The sequence below is a fragment of the Nelusetta ayraudi genome, unplaced genomic scaffold (genome assembly GCF_046127955.1).
Source record: "Nelusetta ayraudi isolate G7.1 ecotype Tasmania unplaced genomic scaffold, CSIRO-AGI_Nayr_v1 ptg000168l, whole genome shotgun sequence".
Lineage (NCBI taxonomy): Eukaryota > Metazoa > Chordata > Actinopteri > Tetraodontiformes > Monacanthidae > Nelusetta > Nelusetta ayraudi.
The window spans coordinates 193,270-207,738 of NW_027466218.1; the positions used below are offsets into that span (position 1 = coordinate 193,270).

At 48.3% G+C, this 14,469-nt stretch overlaps 1 protein-coding gene across 9 annotated transcripts in view; it reads right to left on the reverse strand.

The window, feature by feature from the left end:
• The window catches only part of kif21b (kinesin family member 21B), a 51,368-nt gene that overhangs the window by 21,291 nt on the left and 15,608 nt on the right, over nucleotides 1-14,469 (reverse strand). For 6 of the 9 annotated variants that reach the window (XM_076014160.1, XM_076014158.1, XM_076014165.1 and 3 more), the window contains exons 2-10: nucleotides 6,742-6,964; nucleotides 6,242-6,424; nucleotides 5,231-5,380; nucleotides 3,959-4,093; nucleotides 3,191-3,373; nucleotides 2,938-3,053; nucleotides 2,263-2,458; nucleotides 1,082-1,271; nucleotides 857-920 (exon numbers count right to left, since the gene is read on the reverse strand). In XM_076014160.1, the coding sequence (XP_075870275.1) occupies nucleotides 857-920; nucleotides 1,082-1,271; nucleotides 2,263-2,458; nucleotides 2,938-3,053; nucleotides 3,191-3,373; nucleotides 3,959-4,093; nucleotides 5,231-5,380; nucleotides 6,242-6,424; nucleotides 6,742-6,964 (1,440 nt within the window). The remainder of the gene's footprint in view (nucleotides 1-856; nucleotides 921-1,081; nucleotides 1,272-2,262; nucleotides 2,459-2,937; nucleotides 3,054-3,190; nucleotides 3,374-3,958; nucleotides 4,094-5,230; nucleotides 5,381-6,241; nucleotides 6,425-6,741; nucleotides 6,965-14,469) is intronic. The other 3 variants (XM_076014161.1, XM_076014159.1, XM_076014167.1) reach the window with 1 other exon arrangement.

Here is a 14,469-nt window from a genome sequence, read left to right on the forward strand (position 1 = left end):
AAATCATCATCAACAAAAGGAGGACACGTCTCCACGCTGCTCCTGTGGTGTTATCCAAGTATCCCGGAGACTTGGATGACTGCATGTTTCTCAGCCAAAGTCTCCACTGTAGCCTTATGACCAGAGGTGCGTGCACACCACAAGCTGAGGATCAGCGCACCACAACACAGCTGCCTGTGTTTACACGCTGCCAGAGGTGCTGCGCACCGGCTGCCACAGGGGTCGTCATACAGAGCTGCTTGTGTAACGCCGGAAAATAAGTTCATGCAGGAGGATTCCAACACTGTGGAGGGAAGCCCGCAGCCTGATTAGAGCTGGGGGAGAGGAGTAAAATATAGAGGAGGTTTCCGCAAGTCAAATTGTACTGCGGAGGCGGAGAAGTATGGAAACATGATGTAATCTGCGGCCGTCGGATTTGGGACATCGGGTGGAATTGTGTCCAAGCAGGAGAATCCAAAAGAAATGCCCTCGCAGATTAGGAACTGTTACCAGAATAGACCAAGCGGTGAGGGATGAATTTGTGGAATGAAGGGATGGAGCACAAAACGGGTGACACGAGGAGAAGACAGGAAGTCACATTTTCATAAACGTGTGAACGCATGACTCTGCATCTTTTTCCTGCAAGGTGAACAAACTGATGATATCCACCTTCTAGTTACTTTTTTTTGAAAAGGTTTCGCTGAGCTACGTCCAAGTGAGATCAGTTGAATCTGTGCAGATTCAATTGGCTGGACATTTTTCTCATCACAGCTAAAACCAGCTGAGCTACGCACTAACGCTCACAGCAATTTATATTAATGCAGAGAACAGCCTGAAACTGAGCAATACATCAGAGAGCACGGTCTGCCGCTTTTACCTGAGTTCCTCCACCTCTCGGATGTACTTCTGGATCAAACAGCCGATCTCCTGATTGCCTTCACCTGCACACCGGAGACAGACAGGCAGACAGACAGACAGACAGGCAGACAGACAGGCAGGCAGACAGACAGACAGACAGACGCTTGTTAGAGACAGGAACGGCAAAAATAGTCCGCCGCAAACAAAAGCCAACCTTTCCTGGTGGGGAAGGAGATCCACGTACTTGACTTGGTCAGCAGCGCGCTGACCTCGTTGGCCAGCAGGTGCGTGACACGCGTGTTGAGGTGGTCGATGGTTTCCTGCATGGCTTTGACCCGCAGGCGCAGCGTGTCGTTCTCCCGCTGCAGCATGGCGTTCTCCTGGTACAGGTCGCTGAAGCCCTCCGAGCCGTCCTCGCAGGCCACCCGCTTCCCCTGCAGTCACAGTCATAATGAGATTTAAAAAACAAAACAAAAAAAAAAAGGGGGGGGGGGCGCTATTGTCACTACCCGGGTGATCAACACAGAAGGAATCTTATTGTGTAAGTCTGGGAAACAGAAGGTCTCTTTGTTTTCCCGCTCGCAGCCCAGCCGGACTTTATCACCTCCGGACGCCTCGATGCAGTCGCATCACATCTTTTAAAAAGGCACGTCGGGGTCACTTTGCTGCCCCCTCCTCCCCCGGTAACTCTCTCATCATCATCGTAAAAACTTCCTGCCGCCGCACAGGAGGTCAAGAGGAGCGAGGAGGAAAAAAAAGTGAAGGCTCTCTCTCTCTTACTCTCTCTCTCTATTATATATCTATCTATCTATCTATCTATCTATCTCTATGCATTAGACCTGTCTCACCTCCTCGCCCTGCCTGACTGCCGCCTCACGGTTAATGCATCGTGACCCGTAGCAGGTAAATCACGTTACCCACAATCCATCTTGGCAGTCCGTTCAGCCACCAGATTCATTTACGTCGGCTTTCCTTTATGAAAATGCAGACGTGGCAACAAGCGGGTCTGTGTGTACATGCAGTGTCTGCTCCACGACAGAGGTCTAATTTGATATAGTGATTAGCCGCCGGCTGCATTTAAACAACAAGGCGAGCTGGTGCAGCGGCCGCAGTACCGCCGGCTCCCTTGTGGCCATTAGTCTTCTGGGTTGTTGTTTTTTTTTAGTTCTACCTCAGCTCAGTCACTATTCTCAATTTCATCCATCAAGTCGCCCCCTTCGCTCGTCTCCCTTTCAGCCTCATTGCATCACTTCAACTGACAGCCGTGTGTTCGCTCTCAGCCGCGACCTGCCACTTTTCATTCCACATCCCGCCCTCATTGTGGTTTCACCTCCCGCATCTTCCTTCCTGCTCATCATCTCCCTCACATTTCTCATCATCATCACCATCCTCTTCCTCCTCCTCCTCCACCCCTGCGTCTCTCACCGCCTTGTACTCCATCAGCTCCATCTGCAGCCGCGCTATCTCGGCGCGCAGGGCGCTGATCTGCTGGCTGGTCTTGTCCTGGTTCACCACCACTTTGTTCTTGATGTTGCGGGCGCGGTTGGCGTACTTGAGGGTGTTCAGCGTCTCCATGAAGTCCCGGTCGGACGGACTGATGCAGGCGATCATCACCGTGCGGCTGCGTTGAAGGGGAGAGAGAGGGAGACAGAAAGAGGAAGAGAAGAAAACATGCCTTTTACTTTGACTGGAGAGCAATCAAGCAGACTGTTTTTCAGTAAGTCCTCAGTTATCAGGGAGGTAAAGGTATTGAGAGAAGGAAGATCCTCAAGAGACTTGTTTATTAATCAAACAGGCTCGTAATTCCTTAGTGGACTAATATCTTTTAGCTCCAGGTAGATTTATTGATTCTTTTTCACCACTGATTCACCTTCAAACATTTCCAACACTCAAAGAATTATGGTCAACAATAAAATGTTTTAATTAATGCATTAACCACAGTTGAAAAATAATAAAAAAGCAAAATATTTGAATAAATGTGTGGAGATTGCGACCTGATCTGCGCTGGTATTTAGAGGGCCGAGGAACGTGTGTGTTTTCTCACAACATGCCGGATGATTCGTCCTGTGTTGGACCTGCATCGTGTCTGTTTGTTTCTACCTGTTCCCCCCCAGCGAGTCCTGCAGCAGGCGGGTGAGTTTGGAGTCTCTGTAGGGGACGTGTCCTCCCTTCTTGGCCTGGTCTCCCAAAGCGCTGATCACGTTTCCCAGCGCCAACTGTGGAGCGAGCACACACACAGCACAGAGTTCACAGAGTAGCTTCATGTCTTTCTGCTATTTTCTTTAGGTATAAAAAGTGTACTGGTTAAGCATAACAGACAGACAGACAGACACACACACACACACACACTGACCAGTCCACAGTTGATGGAGATTCCCTCTCGGGCTCTCTCTCCAGTGGCTCCAGTTCGTTTCAGCCTCTCAGAACCGGCCAGGTCAACGAAATGGAACTTGGCCATCAGCGTCTCGAACTCGGGCTGAGCGATGGGGTCGGCGTGCTCGCCGTTCAGCGCCTCACTCTCTCCTCCTCCGTTCTGCTGATGGGGCCGAGAGTTGAGACTGAGGTTAACGTTCCGACTTGACAAAAGAGCAGCACATCGGGAAGATGTTGTGACTGTGTTGAACTGTGTCAAGCTGTGATAACGTTGCCCTGCGAGTGCCCTGCGAGTGCCCTGCGAGTGCCCTGCGAGTGCCCTGCGAGTGCCCTGCGTCCCCACTGAGGAAACATCTTGAGCCTCAAAATGCTGCCCATCGCTCTGAGCCCCTGAAGGGAAACTGAGTTCTGCTGAGATGCACTTGGGCACAGGGCGAATGTCTGCGTTCACTGAAATATTTGTCCTCCATTCTTGAAGCGTGCGAGCGTGAAAGTATGTGTGTGCCTGCGTGTGCATGCAGGCACAAGCACACACAGGGAGAGGCAGATAAGGAAGAAGTTTGCAGGTTTTTTTCATGAGGTGGTGTTTTGTCATTTGGGCCGACAAGATGATTAGATACGTCTGACTGAGCCACTGTTTGAACAAGTAAGTTTGAATTTGAGAGATGAATTTCAGTATGAATGTTGGCCTTTGACCCGGTAGTCTCGAGTACTCGACTGCGACTCTAGTCCCCGAGAACCTCCTTACCAGCCGCGGCTGCTGACACACCCTCATCTGGCAGAGGTGGATGGTGAAGATGGCGTGTGAGCGGGAGCTCTGAGCGTTCATCTGGGTGCTGGCGGTGGTCCGCGACAGAGCGCCCAGCTTCAGGCACTGGAGCAGCTGCACAACACACACACACACACACACACACACACACGGAGACACACACACACATCAGAGTCAGAAATAACATTATTATCTGTCGTAACAGAAAATTGTCTTTGACGTGGCCCACATAAAACCAGAGAGGCATCGAGTATAAGATTTAAACTCTGTAACTTTACCATCAAGCTGCCGTGTTTAAAATGTTAACGGCAATGGGTATGAATGAATCCTTGCGGATGTTTCTCCAGGACAGGGGGACTTTGTATCGACACATAGAAGGTGTGACAACAAACAAGCTGATTATTGTTTCACAAACACAACCTCTATCTCACTTCTAAGTCTGATTATGAACTCATCAATCGCTTATCTTCCTTCCGACATTTCCCCACTTGTGCTTCCTCTGCTGGTTCGTGTTCATCCCTTCTTTTTTTTTTTTACGCTCTTCATCCTTTGATGCGCCATCGCCTCCTCACTTCCATCTCCTCCCCCGCACCGTGTTTTGCCTCTTCCTTCCTTCCTTCCTTCCTTCCTTCCTTCCCTCCCAGCAGACAGCCATCTCATCTCTCTCTTTGCCCTCTGAAGTTTTGCGAAGTCTCATGCGCGAGTAAACCCGCGGCTCACTTTCCGTTTCTGCGACCTTTCCTTTGTGCCCCGCCACCGCCACCTCTGTTAACCTCGCTTCTCGCCTCCTTGTCACATCACCACCAGGGGGTTGTCCCTGCTGCCCCGCCGACCCCATCGAGCCCACCTTCCTCGGCTCGTGCCGCCGCCACCACGGCTCTGTTCCAGACAGCTGTGAGTCACGACTCATGTCTGCCAACGGCACTCGCACAATAAGACACCCTGACCTTTGAAAGCGGCACGTCGGAGCGGGGCTTTGATTTCTTCCCTCCATTTGTTGCTGAAGTTGGCGACAGAATATATATTATATTCCCGATCTATTTCTGGTCTGAAACTGACGATGCATTCATGATGGGACGTCCACTGTTTTGATGAGTGTCCAGTATCATTTCTTTGAAATGTTTTCCCTCAGTTTAAAGGCAGAATGAAAATGCATTGATAAATACAGAATACTTTTTCATGTTATACCTGATTTTTCATCAGTTTTCATCCTGAACTTCGGGGCAGCAGAATCACACACACGTTACCCACCTCCTCCTCCGAGTGCACCAGCCTGGATGTGACCCCCGTGGTGTAGATGCTGCCGCTGGCGTCCTCGTGGATCTTGATGTTTGACTTCCTGCCGCGACTCTCCAGGTCTCGGGCTCCGTCGAACAAGTCCAGGATCTCCTCGTTGTACAGCTGCCGTCAAACAGAGGAGACCCGGGCATCATTCCTCCATTTGTAAGAATGCCAATCAAATCAAATGCCAATTACAATTAAAAACGACAAAGGATGACTCCTGAGTTCTGCCCTCTGCCCGCAGCTGTCCGGCTTATTTACACACAGGTCGAAAGAGCGACCTCTTAGAGACAGATGAGGGTCGGGGGTCGCTGAGGTCAGCTCGAAGGCTCAGCTGTTCCCACCTACTGCCACACACACATGCACACACACACACACATCTGTTTAGCATCAGCAAAGATAACCGTTTGACCCGGGAGCGTTGAAAAAGAGCAAACAGGACAGGCAGGAATAAAGCAAGAAAATGTTACACAAGAAAAATGACTTTCTGGATTGTTTCAACACAATAATTATTAGTATAGTAACCAGGGCAAACACACACACACACACACACACACACACACACACACACACACACACACACACACACACACACACACACACACACACAGTCCACCTACGGACAACCTAAACATTTGCCTGACAAAAATGATTACTCGTCACGTTATCTTATTACTCCAACACTGGAGTCCCTACCCACCTGGTGTCCAGGCTGGGACCTGCACTGATGAGAACTAATGACCAACATTAATCAGAGAAAACCCAAGAGACACACACACACACACACACACACACACACACACACACAAGGTTGCTCTCAGTCATTGCTTTGTTTCTCCCTGTTGACAGACAGCAGGCTGATTATGTCTGTTCAGAGTTCATATGGACCAGTATTTATCTACACACACGCATGCACGCACGCACACACACACACACACACACACACACACACACACACACACACACACACTTGCAGCCCACCTCCAGGAACTGGGCGCTGACTTTAAACTCGGGCGGTGGGGTTCCGGCCTCCTGGGCCTGGCTCCTCCGGCTCTGGATGCCCTGGAACAGCTGGTGAACGGCCCGCGGGATGATGCCCTGCTCCGGTTGGCTCAGGCTGACGTCGAAGCCCGTCCCCATGGTGTAGGTCTTTCCCGAACCCGTCTGAAAACAAATTGAAAATAAAAATTACAAATTAAAGTGTGACAATGTATTGACAGAAAAAGAAATTTAAAATTTTTAGATGGTTTCCCCCCAAATGACATCCTCATGGTTGATTTCAAAAAGGGGGAAAGGAGTTAATTATACACTGCAGTACAGAATGGTTTACCATCCATCCTTTAGTTGAGGTTTAAAAATAATAAAAAGGCTGCCTTTCATTCTTACTATTAGTTGTTTTCACTTCAATCTGACAAAGCATCTCATAAAAACATTTTTTTTTGACAAAGCCGAGGAGATCTTCATCTTTGGTGGCTTCGTACCTGACCGTAGGCGAACACGGTGGCGTTGTAGCCCTCGAGGCAGCCCTCGATCAGCTTGTACACACACGCCTGGTAGATGTTCTGCTGCTCCGAGTCCACGTCGAACACAAAGTCGTAGGTGAAGGCCTTGTCCTTCCCCAGCAGCACCTGCGGCTCTCCAGGTGACACCAGCGTGCACACGTGGCAGCCCTCGATCTTCTCCTTGGCCATCTGAGGCCGGATCCTGGCGGGACAAGTGAGGAGAAGTGTTATCAGGACACTCTGGAGAGAGCACTGAACTGATGTCCAGTCAATAGCAAAGACAAACACACGCTTTTCTCTGCTTGGACGTTTTGGGATCATCGGTGGGTGTTTGTCAACTCTGCTGATGTAGAATCTAATTCCATCTCATCCTCCGTGTACTGGTCACGTGACCCCGTGTGTACGCCACTTCCGCTGACGTGCAAATGCGAAAAAAGTGTTTGCGTGACGCTTTAGCGATTAACCTCCGTATCAATACATCTGAAAAAAACCACCTGATGAGAGCGCAAAAACCTTTCAGCCATATTTGAGAGGTTTTTCAAAGTTTAGGTGTTCCACGACCAGTTCTTTATTGCGATATTTAAACACAGTGAGAGTTTATTGTCAATGTGCACTTTAATGCAGCATAGAATTTCTTTTAAGGAGGATCAAGCAGCTTTCAAATTCCCACATGCAGGCCTGGAGTTTGACACATGAGCTCTTGGAGGTCATTTGGTGGTCAAACGCACATTTTATTTCCTCCGTTAACCATCGCATCAACATCTGTCAGAATGGTTTCAGGAGGGGAACCACGCTGTGAGATCTCACCAATAAAAGAAATCACATCGCCTTTCTTTTTGAGAAAATGAGAACAAAGCACGTCTATAGTCAGGACTCTGACAGTTTTTGAAGAAGAAGAAAAGTTAAGTGAGTGGAATGATAGAAACAGAAAGTCCTGGCAGGAAGCGGCCTGTGCTGAGCCAGTGATAACAATAATCCAGACTTTCCCCCCCCCCCTGGGTAAATCGTTATTAAATCTGCCGCTAATCCCGTCGCCCAGGACCCTGCACGTGCCGACAGGAAGTTCACTGCGGTTAATTGCTTTCACCTGCCGTCCTCACACACTCACACACGCACACCCGGCAATCCCAGACTGGAGGAGTCAAAAAAGTACAGCGGCAACAATGAACAGTTAGTGACAGAATGAGGTCCAACTGTTTAAAATTAGCATTTTTGTTTTTTTTTTTAACTTGGAGCCAAACATCAGAGAGGAGCCTGCGCCGCTCCTGATAAGGTGTTTCTATCAGCAGTGAGAAAACCTCGCCGCAGCAGCTTCAGACGGATGATCCGTCACGCCGTTTGTTCAGAGTTTGCCGGGAACGCTGAAGGTGACGCCGCCCAACGCTCTCTGAAACCGAGCCAGCGATACCGGAGCTCTGCGTCCACCTCGACACACGACAACAACCACAACCACAGGGGCAATAATCTGCTCACACACGCACTGACGCAGCAGCAGCAGCAGCAATCGCACTGGGACGCTGCGACAAGGACACACACACACACACACACACACACACACACACACACACACACACACACACACACACACACACACACACACACACACACACACACAGATGCTGTACTAATACAAATACAGTAGAAATACAGTAGGGATCAAACTGTAGGAACAAAGTAACACACAAAGTTCTAAAGGCTCCCTGTCGACCTTGTTCATGTCATCTTTGGAAGGTTCCCAAAATCAAAGTCAATGTGGTTTTAGGACTTGTTACCACATGTAATAGTCACCTGAAACGGAAACTTTGCTTTTTCTGCACTAATGTGTGTCTGTGTTCAGCCCAGAAATGAGGGAAAATCCATCTTTGGTGCTTGAGCACAATGATCTTGTATTGTAATCAGCTCTTTGTGATGTCACGAGGGGCCCAGACACTACTGCTAAATTCATAAGGTATTGATTTCTGTCTCCTTCTAGAGACGTGGATGGCAGTTTTTGCAGAAAAATAGAAACCCAAATGTTTCTTTCGCAGTAGGCCACAAACAGAGGGTTAATTTCCTGGTTCCAAGAGATTATAAAAGTGTTCTTTTTGCATCATTAATCATGCAAGGCTGCTCAACTGGAATACAGGCTTGGATCCAGATCTGATGACCTTAAAGTCTAAACAAAAATCCACAATAACTCTTTCAGTGGCATCTAAGTGGTTGATTAAATGAAAGATTAGATTTATATCTGCTGTCTTCTTGAGATCAACAGAGTTTTTAAGGATAACTCACTGTTCAAAGCAGCTGCACAGAAATACTGCATGGAAAAATACTGATCTGAAGGTGGTTGCAACGGGAGACTTTTGAAGGTACAGTGGACTGTCTTAAATTCACACACGGGGGCATACAAAAGGGCCCCACCCACTGTGAACACTCACAATAATCCCCACACTACACACACACACACACGCACACGCACACGCAAACACACAGCTGACAGCAGCACTTTCCAAGCCTCTCTCTCTCTTGCTCAGGTCCTGAGGGGTCCTGGAAGAGGGTCTTGAAGGGAGGAATTAAAGGCATTAAACGCAGCGATTCAGCAGCAAGAGCAGCCGCAGTGACACAGGAAGCCGCTCGCAGACAGAAGAGTCGGTTTTATTACTGCAGGTGACCCCGGCCCCGGAGTTAATGTATCTTAAAGAGCAGAGCGAGTGCGAGTGCAAAAGAGCCAATTATCATCATAAAGTGCAGATAGCAGACAGCGGCTCTGGTTCTGTGCAGAGGACATGGCTGGTGTGTGTGTGTGTGTGATAGAGAGAGAGAGAGAGAGAGAGAGAGATACTTGTGTCATGAGAGGACAGATGTGTTTTTCTCTGCTTAATTGGGATAATTGTCAATTTCCATCACCACTTCTGAACAAAGAACGGCACTAACTGCTCGGCACATTGACACAAACAGCAAAACAGAAAAATCTAAATCAAAATCCGCAAGCGCGTCATCATCTGGATGATATTTAGCCAAATGCAGCTGACTTGAAGCGGTATTTCATCGTGAATGAAAGGTCCGATTCATTCCGACCTGTATAGCTTTTAGTCATACGTGTCTGAATAAGTGGATAATCCATTCTCTTGTCAGAATGGATTATCCAGTGATTCAAAGACGAAAGAAGGGGCGGTGCGCGCTGCCTGGTAGCTTAATGACAGAGAAGCCAGCCCAAAACAAAATAAAGCGTGTAACAACAAGACGCAAGTCAGATTTATTGGTTTAAAAAGAAAAACAAGTTTAGGAGGATCATCAGCACACAAACACTGTGAACGACGGCCAAGATGGTGGCATCATCACTGACAAACATTACAATTCTAAACACAAAACTGCTTCTGCCACCTTTAAATGATTCCTTTATTTTAGGAAACGCCAAGAAAGTGAAACAATCACAACGCAGCAATCATCACTCCAACTGGCTCCTGATTTTCAAGGCAAAACCTGCTGAAAAAGGACTTTCTCCTCCAGCTGTAGCCGCCAACACAGGCGTCAGGCACTTTTATCCATCGGACTGCAGAAAGTGTGGAAGGCCACACGAGCCAGAGAGTCGCCGCTCTTGCTGGCGACATCTGGACTGGAGCCCACAGACTTTCCCCCGTCCTCCGTCTGGAATGTTTCTGAGACAAAGCCGAGGCAGACCACCCTGCTGTGGCGGCCTGGTTAGAAATTAGAAGCCGACAGCGACTGCCTGAGCGGTCGGGAGTCGACGTTGCTGAGGCCGCAGCAGCAGCAGCAGTTATCCAGCGACTCACGGGGCAGGAACAGAAACGCAGGAAACAAGCTGAACGGAGGTTCAGGGAGTTTCTACTGGTGAGGTTGGAAGGAGGATGGAGAATTAATAACTGGGAAATCTTGCTTCTTCCAATGACACAATTACCAGCCAGTGAGTTAGTTAGAAATGGTTATAGTTTATGTGGAGAAAAAAATCTTATGTCTGATGAATTTCCTCAACAGCTGCGACACAAAGAGCAAAAATATTCTGCCAGTCATGGGATGTTCGATCGATTTTCTTGCTGGTTTTTTTTTTTACATTTTTTTTTTTCAACACAGCCAACAAACAATTTACCTAAAATAACAAGAAACAGAAATAATGTTGTTTTTTTTATATATTGATGCTCCAAACGCCTCCACTGCGTTTCTCCACAATTATGTCCATCACAGGAGGAATGAATCATCCGCAGCCGGCCCAGGAGCATGAACACACACACCGACAGACAACACTGACAGCTTTTCAGAACTGCTATGAATAATCAATACAAATTCAAAGGCACACACACACACACACACACACACACACACACACACACACACACACCATGGACAGCTGCGGCAACAAAAGATGGGATCCATATCATTGATTGGTAAACATTGCGCGAGCACAGACACTTTTAGAATACACACAGAGCGTGAACACGCGCACGTGTGCACACACACACACACACACACACAGAGAGACACCCGCAAGTGCGCGAGGACATTTCACAGATTAAAATAACAGCAAACACTTCCACCAAGTGTCATCAAGACGGGAGCGTGCAGAGCGACACAGAGCAGCAGATCTCTGATGCAGCAAATTAGAGCCTCTCGCTTTACATACTAATGGGAGAATGGTTTAAAGACTCTGGGGAGCAAACAGTGTCACTGCGAGGCCCCCCCCCCCCCCCCCCACACACACACACACTTTTATCAGACAAGAGCCTGGAACCAAGTTCTGTGCTAATTTGGATCTGACTGAAAGCACAGAAACAAACACACACACACACACACACACACACACACACAATACACACAAGCACACACACCGTCTCGCTATTCCAAACTTTGATAACGACATAATTCATCGATGTGTGACGGGCGAGTGAAATCAGCAGCGGCGTGAGGGTGATACCAACTCTCTGAAAACGCTGCACAAAATTTGCTGTTTACTTCATCATCCGTCAGGTTCCTGCTTTGGGAAAGTGACCGAATATTGGTGTTGAACTTGAGTCAGAAACACCGTGATGCAGTTTGGGATCTGGGATCTGACGTTGGACCGTCGGCAACATTGAACACGCAGGTAGGGAAACACAGAGAGCGCAAGTCGATGTAATTCCAACATAGATTAGGGAATAAAACATTGAAATATATGCTGCTTCCTTCAGGAAAGATTATGTTCTGGAATGTAACAGTCAAACAAGAGGAGCTCGTTAGAACGTCCTATTTCCTATTTTTTTTGCTCTCCCTGCTCTTGGATTCATTTCTTCTCCGGCTTTTCAAAGTGGACAGTCAAACACCCTGCGAATGCAGAATTAGCTTTCTTTCCTCTCGGCTGGCACGCTTTGGGAGGGTCCGGTTTCCTTGGGAACAGCACCGGAAGCCGAGGGGACGCCAAAAAAAGCAAAGCCGAGCGGATCCAAAGATTCTTTTTTTTTTTGGCCTCATAGAGGGGGGGGGGGGAAAGATAATACCTTGCAAGCATGAGCGTGCTAACCCATGAAACAACAACAGAAGCTCGCCGGCACCAAATGCCAAATCTTTGTTACCAAAAAGCCCGGAGCACCACACAAAATAGGACAGCGTGGCCGCTGCCAATAACCATGAGAGAGAGAGAGAGAGAGAGAGAGAGAGGGAGAGAGAGAGAGAGAGAGGGAGAGCGAGGGAGAGCGAGAGCGAGAGCGAGAGCGAGAGAGAGAGAGAGAGAGAGAATGTGTGTGTTCTCATTCAGGCCCAGCCCAGTGATACCCACAGAGCTCATTTCCTTAATGTAAACACTTGAGTAAAAAAAGCGCACTCACACCAACACACACCGACCCATAAAGAGACAGAGTTAATGGTATTCTCCTGAGTCGAGAGTGTGTCAGCGCGGCCGTGCCTCCAGTCTGGCACCCAGCCAGCGCTGTTTCCCTTTAACGCTGCGCCCGGTCATCATAGCAGAGCATCTCATCTCAACTTCCCTCAATCAAGGACTTTATCTTTTTATCTTTTCAGCCCGCCGCCATCGTCAGGGAAATGCATTTCGGTTCATCTTTTGTCCTCCTCCTCCTCCTCCTCCTCCTCCTCCTCCTCCTCCTCCTCCTCTTCCTCCTCCTCCTCCTCCTCCCCCCCCCACCCTGTGCTGGCAGAGAAAACGGCCAATCAAGACAAAAGCTTGAATGGTGCAGGGAGGCGGCGGGGCTTGTTCCATTTCCTCTTCCTCTTTGATTAACCGGCGAAAAGAAAACTGCTACTGCTGCAGACTTTCCCCCTGGACGTCTATCTGTACCTCTGTCCTTGAGGGAATCGTAGTAGAGGGGGAAGACAAACAAGAAAAAAACCCACTGAGTGTGATGTGCAACACACTGTGTCTGTTGCCTGACAACTGTTTTAAATGCAAACACACAGCGGACTCCCTCCCCCTCCCTGCTTCACCTGCTCCCTTCACACAGAACGCCCAATGGCTGTTGACAGATGAGTGAAAGGCCCGTGGATCCACCCAGGGAAGGTTCGGGGGTGTTACAGGTAGGAAAAGAAACGGCTATATTTGTACAGCGCGCGTGTCTATCTGCATCCAACCATTCACCCATTTATCATCCGAAGTTCAGCGGGAGAAAGACGGAGGGTTTGCCACACATTCCTCTTCCCACCAACACTCCTGCGCTGGTCCTTGGGGATCCAGAGGCATTCCTTAGACAGATGGGACATGTAATCTCTCTGGCAAGTTCCTTCAGACCGCTGCAGTAGAATCTTCCCCAAGGTGAACATGTCCAGGACATCTCAGGAGGGAGCCATCTAGGAGGCGCTGCTGTCGGTTATCCCCGACACCTCCTCAGCTGACTCCTCCTGAGGCTGAGGCCAAAGCTTCTTAAGTCTGTCTTCAAGGCTCAGGCTGGGTGGGTGCAGCCCAAATCCAGAGTGGCTCCAAAAGCCAATAAGGTCACGCAGCAGGAGCTTTTTTTTAATTTAATTTTTTTTGCTTTATTAGCCTAACGCAACCCATTGCGGAAAGTTGAGACTTGTGTATTTCATCGTGTTGTGTTTGGGTCAGATTAGCAAAAGCTAAAAAACGGATGTAGCAGTGTGACGTGTTGACTGTGGGTTGACACAAACGATGAGCAGGGATCAACTTGGGCCGCTGTGATTGTTGTCACAACAGCATCAGAAACAAATTGTTAATGCCAATCATTCTAGGTCTGAATGAAGAAAAACAGCAAACACTGCACTCTCACCATCAGCACCAGACTTGGTACTCAGCGTGAGGCTACTCTACAAAGTAAAATAATCACGGTATCTTTGGGTTCATTGCATTGTTCAATCAATCAGACGTCGCTCAACAGACCAGACAGAACAGCCAATCATGCACAGCTGTACGGAAGCATTGAATATTTTAAATAAAGATCCAAACATATTCCATAAACATAAATATCCATATTTCATCCACGCTATGCAAGTGATAAATCATCTTATTTCTGAAATAAATAAAAAAAGATTCCTTTGTTTCATACTACGTCCAAGGTCTTCAGTTGTCCTGGAACTCATTCCATCTTGTTACTTGGACTACGTACAACTACATCGCAACAGGTGTGTGTGCGATTTAATCAAACTGTTTACCTCCTCCAAAGCAGAGAATGGAACTCTCTTCCTGCTCTACGCCACAAAGTAGGAAGTGGTGAGATGAAACATGGCCGGGTTATCATCGGCCTCAGTACAACTCACTCAGACAAGACAAAG